The 14067-nt window shown below is 49.4% G+C and overlaps 3 protein-coding genes across 4 annotated transcripts in view; 1 reads left to right on the top strand and 2 right to left on the bottom strand.

Moving 5' to 3' along the window:
- Nucleotides 1-781: 781 nt before the first annotated feature.
- cdipt (CDP-diacylglycerol--inositol 3-phosphatidyltransferase (phosphatidylinositol synthase)) lies at nucleotides 782-5425 on the bottom strand. The gene is made up of 6 exons (XM_076017026.1): nucleotides 5268-5425; nucleotides 3952-4086; nucleotides 3727-3880; nucleotides 3468-3549; nucleotides 2824-2905; nucleotides 782-2136 (listed from the first exon to the last, which is right to left on the bottom strand). The coding sequence occupies exons 1-6, from the start codon at nucleotides 5308-5310 to the stop codon at nucleotides 1994-1996; spliced, it is 639 nt and encodes a 212-aa protein (XP_075873141.1). The 5' UTR covers nucleotides 5311-5425; the 3' UTR covers nucleotides 782-1993.
- Nucleotides 5426-7336: 1911 nt separating this feature from the next.
- Nucleotides 7337-9070, top strand: dcp2 (decapping mRNA 2). The gene has a single exon (XM_076017016.1). It carries the CDS (start codon nucleotides 7870-7872, stop codon nucleotides 8977-8979), a length of 1110 nt encoding a protein of 369 aa, XP_075873131.1. The 5' UTR covers nucleotides 7337-7869; the 3' UTR covers nucleotides 8980-9070.
- Nucleotides 9071-10804: 1734 nt separating this feature from the next.
- Nucleotides 10805-14067, bottom strand: part of taok2a (TAO kinase 2a) — a 14644-nt gene continuing 11381 nt past the window's right edge. For both annotated transcript variants that reach the window (XM_076017010.1, XM_076017009.1), the window contains exon 20: nucleotides 10805-14045. In XM_076017010.1, the coding sequence (XP_075873125.1) occupies nucleotides 12969-14045 (1077 nt within the window). In that variant the 3' untranslated portion in view covers nucleotides 10805-12968. The remainder of the gene's footprint in view (nucleotides 14046-14067) is intronic.

Raw genomic sequence — 14067 nt, forward strand, 5'->3', positions numbered from 1 at the left:
ATTATTGTTATTGTTGTTATTATTATTATTATTTTTTTTTTATTTTATTTTATTATTATTATTATTATTATTATTATTTTGTATTGAAACTATATTGTCTGTCTGTCTGTCTGTGTGAAATGAATGATGTGTGTGTGTGCAAGGAAAGATGCAACGGGTATTTGTATTAATTCATATTTATGTGTGTGTGTGTGTGTGTGTGTGTGTGTGTGTGTGTGTGTGTGTGTGTGTGTGCAAGGTAAAAGGGCAAAGGGTCGTAATAAATATTTGAATAAATATTTGTAACAATACAGATTGCTGTACGTGTTTTGCTTTAGTCTCGTGGATATTGAAGTTGTGTGAGTGGTCATGACACACAAGTGCCTGTATTTGCACATTGTGTATCTGTTTAATGTGTGTGTGTGTGTGTGTGTGTGTCAGACCGTTACTTGCAGGCTCTGGCTGTGAGAGGCTCGCGCTCAGCACTGAACACTGAGCAGTGATGCTGTTGTGGATCACATAATGAATTCCTCCTCTCTGCATTGTGTTTATTATTATGGACAAGTGCAACACACGGAAGCCATTTTGAAGCCCTCAGGCTGCAGTGCCGCCGGCCCACCACTAGGTGGAGCCCTTTCATAATAGTGTTTGTGGACTTGGAGGGGAAAAGATACAGTATTTTGTTTTTTTCCATGACTGCATTTAAGTTTGATTTAATAAACGACTGACGTCAGGAGACAGTGATTTGTTAACGTGCTGAACACGTGACTGTGTTTCTGAATGACGACAACAACAGACAGAGTTCATATACTCTCATTTTTATTACAGTTGCACTTATAATAAAGTCACTTCAAAGTAGATCTTGATTAAATATGTACAGATAGTCACTACAACAATTCAAGTGTCTTTAAATGCTGCACTTGCCCTCGCTGTTGCTATACATTTATATCCAATAATAACATTAATAATAATAATAATAATAATAATAATAATGGTAGAGTCTCTCAGTGGATCCTTTCTAATTTGACTCTTTCTGCGTTAAAACGAGCGAACCGACGGCCGAAAAGCAGCAAGAACACAACCTGAGTGAGGTCACACTGTGAGTTCTAGAGTTGGTCTAAAACAAAATTCAACATGAAATACAACAACCAAGATTAAATACTGCACAAAATGATCCCCATCCCATGAGCGTGGCAATAAACCACTGATCAAGCCAGACATCAACAGGAGTCGCGGAGCCGACAGAAGGAATCTCGTGGAATTTTAAGATTGAGTCTCGTGATCTTTGCAGCTTTTGCTCTCTTGTCCGCCGTAAACTGGAGCAAACATTTTCTCTCAATACTGTTGAGAAGTTTCACAGCTGGTTGTTGTCACTGTCGGTGAGCAGAATTGCTTTCAAGAGTTATTAAATCAATCAGCAGCACGTGAACCATCTCCCATCACCACAACAGCTTTTGGTACAAAAAAAAAGACACAAAATGTTTTTCTGTAAAGGAACTCAAAACCAAACAGCTGAATTTCCAGAATAAGTTACTTTTTAAAAAAAAACCTCATTTAATTCTAATAAATATAATCCATCATCTGCCTTCAACCACCGCAACACACTCACACACACATATTTCAATATCTGATTTTCTTTTTTTGCAATCAAACAAATGTTCATCTTTTTATGACGCTGAGGGCCAAACGTTGACCTTTGACCTCATTCCAAACCTGAACAGTTGCAATTATTACGACTGGAGGCTTTAACGACGTCCTGTGCAGAGAGGAGACGCTGGCAAAGTGAAGTGTGGGTCGGGCTGAGGCTGAAGGTCACCAGCTCAGGTTGAAGGTCACGGGATCGGAGCTCCAACGCAACGACCATGAGAGGAAGGAGAAGCTGGGCGGAGCTTCACCCAGCCTACTGAGGGAGTCTGGACGCTGGGGCGTTCGCTCATGAGGGGAAACAGCAAAGCAAAGCAAAGCAAAAAGAAAGACAGGGAGTGAGGCGTGAGCTGTGGCGCCACCCACTGGCTCACTGGGCCTTGGCACTCTGTGACCGCTCGGCGGCGTCCAGGGCGGCCATGTTCTGGGAGGCGGTGACCAGGTGCAGGAGGCTGATCCCCGACTTGAGCAGGGAGATGATCCCACAGAGGCCCTGCAGCCAGTAGAGCCAGGCTGCGCACACACACACACACACACACACACACACACACACACACACACACACACACACACACACACACACACACAGTGTGTGAGTCGCAGGTGTCTCCACTGGATGGTGTGAAGCCATAATTCTCATCAAATCTCCGTCCAATCACAACGCGCCATTTTCACGGGTCAGTCGACTGGTCACATGACCCCTTACGTCACCTCCGCTGACGTGTGAATGCCAAAAAAAAGTGTTTCCATGACACTTTCACTATATAATGAAATACATATATGTATATATATAAGATATGTCATGAGAGCATCAAAACCTTCCCGTCAGGAAACACAGCTGGTGTGTGTGTGTGTGTGTGTGTGTGTGTGTGCAGTGAGCAAGGGAGCAGTGTGGAGGTGGTCACATGACCTCTTCCTGCTGGTGTGACAGCGTCTTGTTTTCACTCTGAATGTCTGCCAGTGTTTTGCTGCCTTTTATTTTGTACACTGTGAACTCGTCGTTGCTGAGTTGCTTCCTGTTAACTGTTGCTAGGCAGATTATCTTCCTGCATCATTAACGCACACAGTTGAATTCCCCCCGCCCACAGGCCCTGGCCATGCCCTCGAGTGTTCGGGCGGGCAATGTGTCGTTACACACGCGTCATTAATCCCACCCAGTCAGGTGAAGTGAATGCATCCTGGAAGAGGGCGGGGCCTCACCTGCAGGCTCCTCCAGGTGATAGAGGACGTAGAGGAGGCAGTAGAAGAGCTCGTTGCCGGCGCACATGACAAACAGCACTGGCTGCAAACACACACACACACACACACACACACACACACACACACACACACACACACACACACACACACACACACACACAGTTTTTCTCAGGTTCTCAGAGGAAAATGCATGCAAACACAGCGCCACCTTACGCACACCTGTTCTTTTGCACAATGAATGAGCTCAGTAATTGAGCTCCACACTGCTATTAAAGGGTTGTTTAATTTTTCTTTTTTTTTAATGTGAGTGTATCTCGTTGTACAAATTTGTTTTGGAAGGTTTCCTGTTGTTATTGTAGTTGTTTGTTGTGTTTGTTTGTTTTATAAATATGTAATTTTTGTAGTTGACTGCCTTAATTTATTATGTAAACAAAAATAAAATTCAATTCGACATATAGTTTGTTTTTTATGTGTCTCATGAATGTTTCCATGACTCACTAATAATCCATTTGTTAATTATTTCTACCAAAAAACAGTGATTGATCCGGTAAGTCATGCTGGACTGCTGTTATTCTGAACACAACTGTAGGTGTGTGTGTGTGTGTGTGTGTGTGTGTGTGTGTGTCTGTGTGTGTGTGTGTCACCTTAGATGTGTAGTAGAGGCGGAGGATGGGGTTTCCAGACAGGTCGATGCTCTTGTGACTCGATGAACCTTTAATGGTGGAGCTGGAAATCAATAAACAGATAAATAAATAAATACATATATACATAATAGAACAGAATAGAAGCCTTTATTAATGCCACACTGGGGAAACGTGCATGATTACAGCGACAAAACAGCAGGAAATGATCTTGACGAGGAGCTTGATGAGAGCGTGGGAGTGGCTGGCAGTGGTGGCTCACCTGTGCAGGTGCAGCCAGTGGCTGGCCACGTCCAGAGACATGCTGAGCTGGAACAGGAAGGTGTAGGAGGGGTAGAGCAGCGACAGGTTGACCAGCAGACACATGGTGGCGCAGCGGTCCGTCAGCATGTCCAGCATGGCGCCAAACTTGGTGGCTGAAGGGGAAAGATGGAGGTCAGAAGAAGGTCACACACACAACACACACACACACATAGAGGATACGCACACTGGTTGAGCGCCCGGGCGGCGTGTCCGTCGAAGGCGTCCAGCAGCCCACTGAGCAGGTAGCAGAAGACGGCAGGCCAGGGGCAGCAGGGCATCAGGAAGAAGGAGAGCAGGGCCAGGACCACCCGGGCGTAACCTGCAGGAACAGAACCAAACCCAGGAGGAGGATCACACAGAGAAACACACTGGCAGGCAAAGACTCGTCGAGCAATACATCATGGACACAATACACAGGCAGGCAGACAGACAGGCAGGCAGACAGACAGACAGGCAGGCAGACAGGCAGGCAGACACACAGGCAGACAGGCAGGCAGACAGACAGACAGACAGGCAGACAGACAGGCAGACAGGCAGACAGGCAGGCAGGCAGACAGACAGGCAGACAGACAGGCAGACAGACAGACAGGCAGGCAGGCAGACAGGCAGACAGACAGACAGGCAGGCAGGCAGGCAGACAGACAGGCAGACAGGCAGACAGACAGGCAGACAGACAGGCAGACAGACAGACAGGCAGGCAGACAGACAGGCAGACAGGCAGACAGACAGACAGGCAGGCAGGCAGGCAGGCAGACAGACAGGCAGGCAGACAGACAGACAGGCAGACAGACAGGCAGACAGATGTACTTTATTGACACCACGTGGGTAAACTGCACTGTTCAGTCACACACTTCACATCTTCCAAACATTTAGAAACAACAATTCATTAGTCAAATACAAAACAAAAGTATGAACATAAGAATTATCATTATTAGTAGTAGTCGTATTGTTCTGGTTGTTCCTGTTATTACAAGCTATAATTAATATTATCACTATTGTTTATCACTAGTTTATAATGACGTTTCCATTTGGACATTTCTTTCTGAACTCGTATTTCATCGTGTTTTCTCTCCTTCTCGCATCTTATTCATGTAAGAAGGGCGGGCAAAAACAAACAAACAACAACAACAACAACAACAACAACAATCGAAGCCTGACGATATTCGCTCGGACATCTGTGGAGCTCGAACATGTTGAACAAACCTGGACTGAAAATGGATTCTTTCTATTCCCACTTTCACTGCAGTGATTCTTGTCGGAGGCCTCAGAGGCTTCCCACCACAATTGAACACTAAACAATAGAGATTTCATCAAGGACAGATCCGTGAATTCATCGTTAAACGCCACCGGTGCTGCCTGTATCGTTTCACACCTGAACATTTGGGACATGAAACCCCCAGTTGGGATCTCTTTCCCTCTCCTTCCTCCACCAGGGCGACTGCTGGCGGCTAAGGCTAAGCTAACTACACATCGCTACACAGTACACGGCTCAAAACTCACCGATTAAATTCGGAACGAAGAGGAAAATGTTTTCTTCCGCCATCTTCGGGTTCGGGGGGTGTTGAGATGAGACGCCTTCGTGTTTGTTGTTCGGCTGAAACTCGTTTCAAAGATGCTGTCAGCGCCTTCAGAGCGACAGGAAGGAGGCGTCCTCACTCACTTCCGCTTTGTCAAGCGCCTGCTTTTAGGGTGAAAGATTGACTTCCGGTATCCTGCTTTCCGCTCATTTTATCGCTGAAATAAAACCTTTCTAACGGCGCAAATAATTGTCTCGACCTGGTTGTACAGTTTATGACGTCACATGTCTCGCTCACCTTTTCAGTCTCCAGTAAAGATATTTCCAAGATATTTTCTTCTTTTCTAATAATAAAAATAATAATAATAATAATAAAATCACACACACTTCACAAAATCACAGTATTTGTGGATACTGTTTGTTTATTTATTTTAATTGTAGTCCAATAAAAAGAAACGTTAGAATTTAATCCAATGTCAAATTACAGCACTGCTAAACAAAATGGAATTAGGTTGAAGTTTATTCTTATATTGATTAAATATGTATAGAAAATCACTACAACAATTCAAGTGTCTTTAAATGCTGCACTTGCACTCGCTGTTGCTATACATTTATATCCAATAATAATAATAATAATAATAATAATAATGGTAGAGTCTCTCAGTGGATCCTTTCTAATTTGACTCTTTCTGCGTTAAAACGAGCGAACCGACGGCCGAAAAGCAGCAAGAACACAACCTGAGTGAGGTCACACTGTGAGTTCTAGAGTTGGTCTAAAACAAAATTCAACATGAAATACAACAACCAAGATTAAATACTGCACAAAATGATCCCCATCCCATGAGCGTGGCAATAAACCACTGATCAAGCCAGACATCAACAGGAGTCGTGGAGCCGACAGAAGGAATCTCGTGGAATTTTAAGATTGAGTCTCGTGATCTTTGCAGCTTTTGCTCTCTTGTCCGCCGTAAACTGGAGCAAACATTTCCTCTCAATACTGTTGAGAAGTTTCACAGCTGGTTGTTGTCACTGTCGGTGAGCAGAATTGCTTTCAAGAGTTATTAAATCAATCAGCAGCACGTGAACCATCTCCCATCACCACAACAGCTTTTGGTACAAAAAAAAAAGACACAAAATGTTTTTCTGTAAAGGAACTCAAAACCAAACAGCTGAATTTCCAGAATAAGTTACTTTTTAAAAAAAAACTCATTTAATTCTAAAAAATATAATCCATCATCTGCCTTCAACCACCGCAACACACACTCACACACACATATTTCAATATCTGATTTTCTTTTTTTGCAATCAAACAAATGTTCATCTTTTTATGACGCTGAGGGCCAAACGTTGACCTTTGACCTCATTCCAAACCTGAACAGTTGCAATTATTACGACTGGAGGCTTTAACGACGTCCTGTGCAGAGAGGAGACGCTGGCAAAGTGAAATGTGGGTCGGGCTGAGGCTGAAGGTCACCAGCTCAGTTTGAAGGTCACGGGATCGGAGCTCCAACGCAACGACCATGAGAGGAAGGAGAAGCTGGGCGGCGCTTCACCCAGCCTACTGAGGGAGTCTGGACGCTGGGGCGTTCGCTCATGAGGGGAAACAGCAAAGCAAAGCAAAGCAAAAAGAAAGACAGGGAGTGAGGCGTGAGCTGTGGCGCCACCCACTGGCTCACTGGGCCTTGGCACTCTGTGCCCGCTCGGCGGCGTCCAGGGCGGCCATGTTCTGGGAGGCGGTGACCAGGTGCAGGAGGCTGATCCCCGGTTCACGCGATGATTACAAGATCGTGCGACAACCCAGGTAGTTTGGCGTGTATTTAAAGAAAACAACCGTGAAACAAAACTCCATTGTCCGTCCCAACAGTGTCTCGAAGTATCGATGTATGTAAAAAAGAAAATAATAATAAACCGAACTGCTGGCATCACACAACATGCAGGTATTTAAAGTATACATGCGTTTTGTTCAAAATGGCTTTAGTAAGTTTATTCTTAACCTTTATTATCGTTATTTCTTGAATAATATTCATTTCTTTCGACAGGGATTTGTAAAAGACTCACAATAAACTTTTCCACATCGTGCAGGCAAAGTCGCTACGAAAAGAGAACGCTTTGCTTAAATGTGCCTGAGTTTCGTTCGTGCTTTTACATTGAAAACGATTCTTTGTTTACGGTTTCGGCTTCTGAGCTCAATAACGTGATTTTACTTTGAACTCGGATTTTGTTATTTTTCTGGTAGGACAGCGAAGGTTACAATTTTCTCCCTCGACGTGTGATTGGTCGACGCAATACAAGTCGACTGACATTAGCCAATCGTCGAGTCTCAAAAGAATTCCCGGCAGCTAATCAGACGCCGAGTCATTCCAGCACTGTCTTTGCCGTCCTAAAGGAAAAAAAAAAGATGAGCCCTCTTTGAGCTGTGACGTCGTGTTCCCGACGTGCTTTGCGCGGTTTCCCGGAAGCGGAACGAAGTTAGAAGAAATCTCTACTTTTGTTTGTTGTGGCCGTGGACGCTGGTGGTCGGTGTGCAGCCAGAACCGAATCAAGGCTGAGGTCCTCGGCTAGAGCTGCCGGACCGAGCCGGTCCGGATGAGTTCGACCAGCATGGAGGCCAAGCGGACCGAGATCCCGACGGCGTTGCTGGACGACCTGTGCAGCCGTTTCATCCTGCACATCCCCAGCGAGGAGCGGGACAACGCCATCCGGGTGTGCTTCCAGATCGAGCTGGCCCACTGGTTCTACCTGGACTTCTGCATGCAGAACACCCCCGGAGCTCCACACTGCGGGATCCGGGACTTCGCCAAGGCCGTGTTCCAGCACTGCCCCTTCCTGCTGCCGAACGGCGAGAACGTGCAGAAGGTTCTGGAGCAGTGGAAGGAGTACAAGATGGGGGTGCCCACCTACGGGGCCATCATCCTGGACGAGAAGCTGGAGAGCGCGCTGCTGGTGCAGGGCTACCTGGCCAAGTCGGGCTGGGGCTTCCCCAAGGGCAAGGTGAACGAGGACGAGGCCCCCCACGACTGCGCCGTGCGGGAGGTTCTGGAGGAGACCGGCTTCGACATCAAGAACCGCATCAGCAAGGAGCGCTACATCGAGCAGAAGATCACGGACCAGCTCGTGCGCCTCTACATCATCCCCGGGGTGTCCCGGGACACCAAGTTCAACCCCAAGACCCGCAAGGAGATCCGGAACATCGAGTGGTTCCCCATCGACAAGCTGCCGAGCCACCGCAACGACATGACGCCCAAGTCCAAGCTGGGCCTGGCCCCGAACCGCTTCTTCATGGCTATCCCCTTCATCCGCCCGCTGCGGGACTGGGTGGCCAGGTGGCGGGGCCACGAGTCCACGGACAGCGAGGAGGACCTGAGCATCACGCCGGGGAAAGCTGCGGACGGCGGCCGCTCCAAGGCCCGCCGCGCCGCGGGCTCCGAGGCCGAGGTGTGGCCCAAACAGCGGCAGCCCAAGACCGAGCAGCAGAACCAGCGAGGTTCCGAGCGCAAGGGGGCTCCCCCGGACTCGCCCTACGGGAGGAAGGGAGCGGCGGCGGCGGCGGACAGCGCCCCCAGAGGCCGGGACGAGCGGAGGGTTCAGCCGAGGAGACTGCAGGACAGCTTCGACCGAGAGGGGGCGCTCTCCTCCAGAACCTTCCTCAACTTCAAGTTCGACCGGGACGCCATCATGAGGTGCTTCGACTTCTGACTCCAGGCTGCGGTGTCCGTGTGTCACCTGAACGCAGCACAGGAGCCGTCTAATAGTCTACGGAAAGCTGTGAGGGACAATCCTTGGGGGAGGGGGGGGGAATCAAAGGTTCATTTTTCTTTTAAAAAACAAACCCCCGAAAATACTCCCACCTTGAGGTCTATTTTATCATCAAACCGGAAGCTCAGCAGTCACCCATCGCTCACTACTTTTGGCCCTACTCTCTCTCTGTAGCCTGGACCCGTCCACAACCACAGGTGTTTTTTTTTTGTTGTTGTTGTTGGAAGTTTTTTACCTCTTCGCCTTCATGCAGGTAGTTTTGCCCTTGGAATGACCTTTGTTCACTCATTCAGCCGCTGTCATTTCATGATTTTACCACGCAGAGGAAAATGTTTCACCGATTGTTGTTGCTCGTTTTTATAAGATAATGTAGAATTAGTAGAAATGTTGTTTTTGTATGGAATTTTTCAGTGATTAAAACATTAAAATTTAGAAAGAAAAAAAAAAAAAATTAAAAGTCCCAAAACTAAACCCAAACAAAATGACGGCCCAAATGAAATTTCACATTTTTCTCCTAAGAGGGTTAGTAAACAGCGCCACCTTTTGTCTCAAATGCAAAACGGAAAGATTAAATGCAGTGTTGTTGAAACTCCCCTCTGGAAGTTGCTGCTGCTGTTCAGGTCACGTTTGAAGGTTTATTCTGCACGACTCACTTCCTGTTTGATCCAATCTGAAATGAGTTCACATTTGTTGGTGCAGTTTTAAGCCTGGTAGTTCCACTTTTAGACCAAAGTGACGTCTTTTTATTTTTGTATTTTAAGCCGTTTCCTTCTCAATCGCCAGCTGTGCGACAGGCGACCCTTTTATCCGGCGTCTCGTCTTTTAACGTCGACGTTCTTCGTGTTTGTGTTCGTGTTCGATGTTTGTTTCAAAGTTGTTGTTGTTTTTCCACACGATAAAACAATTTCACCAATGAAAACGGCGACTCGTCACTTTTCACTTCTTTTATTTCTCCAAAAAAATTGCTCTCTGTACATCTCTCCACACTCTGCAATGAACCTGAACATGTGAAAGACCTGCTGAAGAACCCCGAGAACCTCCAACCTCGCTCCGACGGCCTGCCGGGCTGAAGCATTTTCATCAGAACAGAAGCACATTGACGACGGAACCAGAGGAGCATTCTGGGAAATGTGTCCCAGTCAGAGTCCGGTCCCTTTGAAACGCAGCACTTTGAAAGACGACGAGCAGCTGAATTTGAATTAAAAAAAAAAAAAAAAAAAATCAATTTAAAAGCAGAAAGCGGAGAAATTAAAAGCCCCTGAAGGCATCGCGTGAGCAGTTCACTGCAGTTCAGAGCTGTCAGACTTGAACCTTTCCCAGAATGCACCTGGAACACAACGATGGGAGTCGGCTGTTGGCGAATCCAACAGGACGTCGGGCTCACATGGTACACAGTCGGCCGGCGGGCCAAGGAGAAAAGAACAAAAGGAAACACGGGAATGGATCGGCAACGCGATGCGTTCACGCGCAGCAAAGAAAAGTTGGCAAAAATCAAATTCCATCGTGGATTCGACAAACGGAAGTCGTGGTTGTTTTCTTCTTCTCATCGAGGACGGCGAGTTCGCCCAGCCGCCGTCAGCAGGTTGCAAAACAAAAACAGTCCACACAACATTGGACAAAGACGAGTTAGCGTCGAACCCGCAGCCTCCCCGACCGACCGACCGACCGACTTCCTGTCGGCCGCCGACGTCTTTGCACAAAACTCGGAGAGACGTGAAGAACTGCAGCAGAAGGTTGACGTGTTCTCCTCCTCCTCCTCTTCCTCCTCTTCCTCCTCGGCCGCCGACATTCTTTCACCATCAGTGCAAATGAGGTAGACAACGACGGACAGCATCAGCTCGCACCTCCGCCTCACTCACTTCCTGCAGGCGGGGTCGTGTGAGGCAGCGGGGGGGTGGGGGGTGGGGAATCACCTGACCCTCGCCCGGCCGCCTCCCGACGCCGCCTGCAGGAAGCCGATGGCCAGATTCTGCTTCTACCCATTCGGACCGTGCCAAGGAAACCAAGGAGAAAGTTAGGAGTTAAACCCCTAAAAAAGAAAGAAAAACGGCGCCCCCTGGAGGACCGATTACAGAAGTGCACAAATAAAGATGCATAAAAAAATGTCAAAGTTAATCATAAAAAAACTTTTTCTTTTTTTTTCTTTTTTTTTTTGGCCGACTCAACAGGGATCCACGCCGTGACGTCGCCTTCACTCGGCGGCGTTACGAAACAAATCATGGGGGGGGGAAAAAAATGAACGCCTTCCTCAGAACATTTCTGCTTCCTGTCGGGACGCTTCTCCTACATTTGACACTGCGCTTCACTGCTTCTGTTCCCTGCGTCTGCAACCGTGCTGCTTGGCCAAAACTTTGCCATCAAATGAAAAGAAGACGACACTAAAAGGAAAAAGAGCTAAAACATGGCACTGAACGTGGTGACGGTCGACTCCGTGGGACTCGAGGACGCAGCAACTTATTATAATACTGGCTCAAAAAAAAAAAGAAAATAGTGAAACAAAAGTAAAAACGACACGACGGTAAAATAGTGGAACGCAGCCCTGCACGCAGCCGTTGGCTCCTCCCCCTCACACCTCCGCAAGGAATGCTGGGGAAAAAAGTCCCTCTCTCCTCCCAATAGCTCCATCACAGTAACATTGCGTTTCGCCCCCCCCCCCCCCCCCTCCGTCTCCCACCTAGTGGTCAAGATTGGCAATTACACTTTCCGAAAAAAAAACAAAACGTAAAAACAGAATCAAAAGAAGCATAACAACATAAATATTCTCACTGCAGTAGAGGTCATAATAATAATTATAATAATAATAATAATAATGATAATATCATCTATAGGTCTGAATCTAGTACAAATCACATGACAAAATAATCATTATTCCTGCGCTGCTAACACACAGTTAGTGCTCCTATGTACACGGCTAAAGTACAAGGCGGGGCTAAAGTGTCAGACAATCGTCACGTCGCCCCCGCTGGCGCCCCCCGCAGGCCGCTTTACATTTATATGCATGGCTTCTATAAATAGACGGCGTGTGTGCACAGATTGTACAAACAGCAGCTGTACAACAACGGAGGGCCGACGACGCAACCAGCCTGCGCCCCCTAGTGTCACATGTAGGTAACTACACACCTGCAGCAGAGTGTAGTGTGTGTGTGTGTGTGTGTGTGTGTGTGTGCGCCTGCCTGGAGTCGGGTTTGTTTGTCAGCTTCTGATTGGTCGACCACTGAGTGACGTCATCGCTCGTGTTCAGGAAGAGAACAACAACAAGAAGAAGAAAATAAAAAGCAGCAGTCTGGCTGGAAAATCTCTCTTCTAAAAGAAAAACTGAAAGCAAACATGCAGGAGGTGAACACGCAGCAGCGGTTCTGTTCTGTGGCAGGATGTTTGGACTCGGCCCACAATATTAACGGGGGGGGGGGGGGGGGGGGGGAGAATAAAGCCTCTCCTCCTCCTTAATGTGCAACGCTGAGCTCCGAACTGAACTCCTCTCTGTGGGAACAAACTACAACCGACTAAAGTGTTAAAACTAAACCAATCACCACTCCTCCAGAGGGAGGAGCCAACCAGGGAGGTGGGCGGAGTCAGGCCGATAACAGCAGGTGGCGCCGGCATCTGACTGAGCACGAGGGAAAAACTAAAAAAAAGAGAGGGAAAAGAGAGAGAGAGAGAGAGAGAGAGAGAGAGCAGGGCGGGCGAGGAGATTCAGCTGAGGGTTATTTACAGAGTTTGTGGAGGAAGCACCGCGATGTGCAGATGAGGAGGCATGGACCAATCAGAGAGCTTGGATCTCTCTCTCTCTCTCTCTCTTACTCACTCTCTCTCTCTCTCTTACTCACTCTCTCTCTCTCTGCTAAAATAGAACATTGACGAGGGGCTACACTGTTTAAAACTCATCATGTCTGGCGCCTCCCTGGTGGCAGGCCGGGGCACTGCGGCCTTCAGGAGTACGACAGGTGGGATCCGTTGGAGATGTGGGAGGTGACGGACGTGCTGCGGCTCAGGCCGCCGTCGCCGCCGCCGGCAGGGCCGGGACCCCCGGACGCCGTCCTGCGCAGCGGCTGCGGACTGTTCCTGAGGGCCAGCAGACCTGGACCTCCTAGACTTCCCGGACCTCCGAGACCTCCTAGACCTCCTAGACCTCCTAGACTTCCTGGACCGCCGAGACCTCCTAGACTTCCTGGACCCCCTGGACCTCGCATACTCAGGGGGCCGCCGTAGCCACCCTGCGAGGAGGAGGAGGAGGAGGAGGCGGAGGAGGAGGGTGGCGAGGAGGAGGAGAGGGCGATGGGGGGCGGAGGGGTGGGCGGAGGAGGCAGCAGCGCCAGCGACTGGGAGGAGGCATGGTGGGAGGAGAGGTGGTGCAGGTGGTGGTGGTGGCTGTGATGGTGGCTGTGGTGGTGGTGGGCGGGGCCCTGGGAGTGGTGGGAGGGGTAGTGGTGGTGGGCGTGGGCGTGGGCATGGCCTACCCCTCCCCCTCCTCCTCCTCCTCCTCCTCCGGCCGCCCACTCGCGGGCCCGCTCCCGCTCCCGCTCCCGGACCTCGTGGGCGTCGCGGTAGAGCTGCGGCGTGCTCTGGTGGTGCTGGTAGTGGGAGGGGAGGTGCTGGGAGGAGGCGGAGGAGGAGGAGGAGGAGGAGGAGGCGTAGCTTCGGCCGTCGCGGCCCAGGCCGTGGGAGGAGCTGACCGACTCGGCCCGGTTGAACCCGCCCCCTCCGCCGCCGCCGCCGCCGTGGTTCCTCCAGGACGGCGTGGAGACGGAGTTGTGCACGCCGTGGCTCCAGTGGCTCCCCGAGCGAGGCACCGGGCGCGAGGGCCAGGCCCCGGGGCCGGGGGCCGGGCTGGGGGCCGGGTAGCCCTGGCTGAAGGCCTCGGCGGGGATCCCGCCCAGCGCCATGCTGCTGAAGCCCAGACGCATGCTCTCCGAGTCAAAGGCCTCGATCTCGTGGGCCTGGCGCTCCAGCAGGCTGCGGATCCTCTCAGAGCGCTCGTTCTGCAGGGACAGCATCTCCTCCTCGATCTGGAGGGGGGGGAGAGAGGGA

The sequence above is a fragment of the Nelusetta ayraudi genome, unplaced genomic scaffold (assembly GCF_046127955.1).
Source record: "Nelusetta ayraudi isolate G7.1 ecotype Tasmania unplaced genomic scaffold, CSIRO-AGI_Nayr_v1 ptg000256l, whole genome shotgun sequence".
In the NCBI taxonomy this organism is placed as follows: Eukaryota; Metazoa; Chordata; class Actinopteri; order Tetraodontiformes; family Monacanthidae; genus Nelusetta; species Nelusetta ayraudi.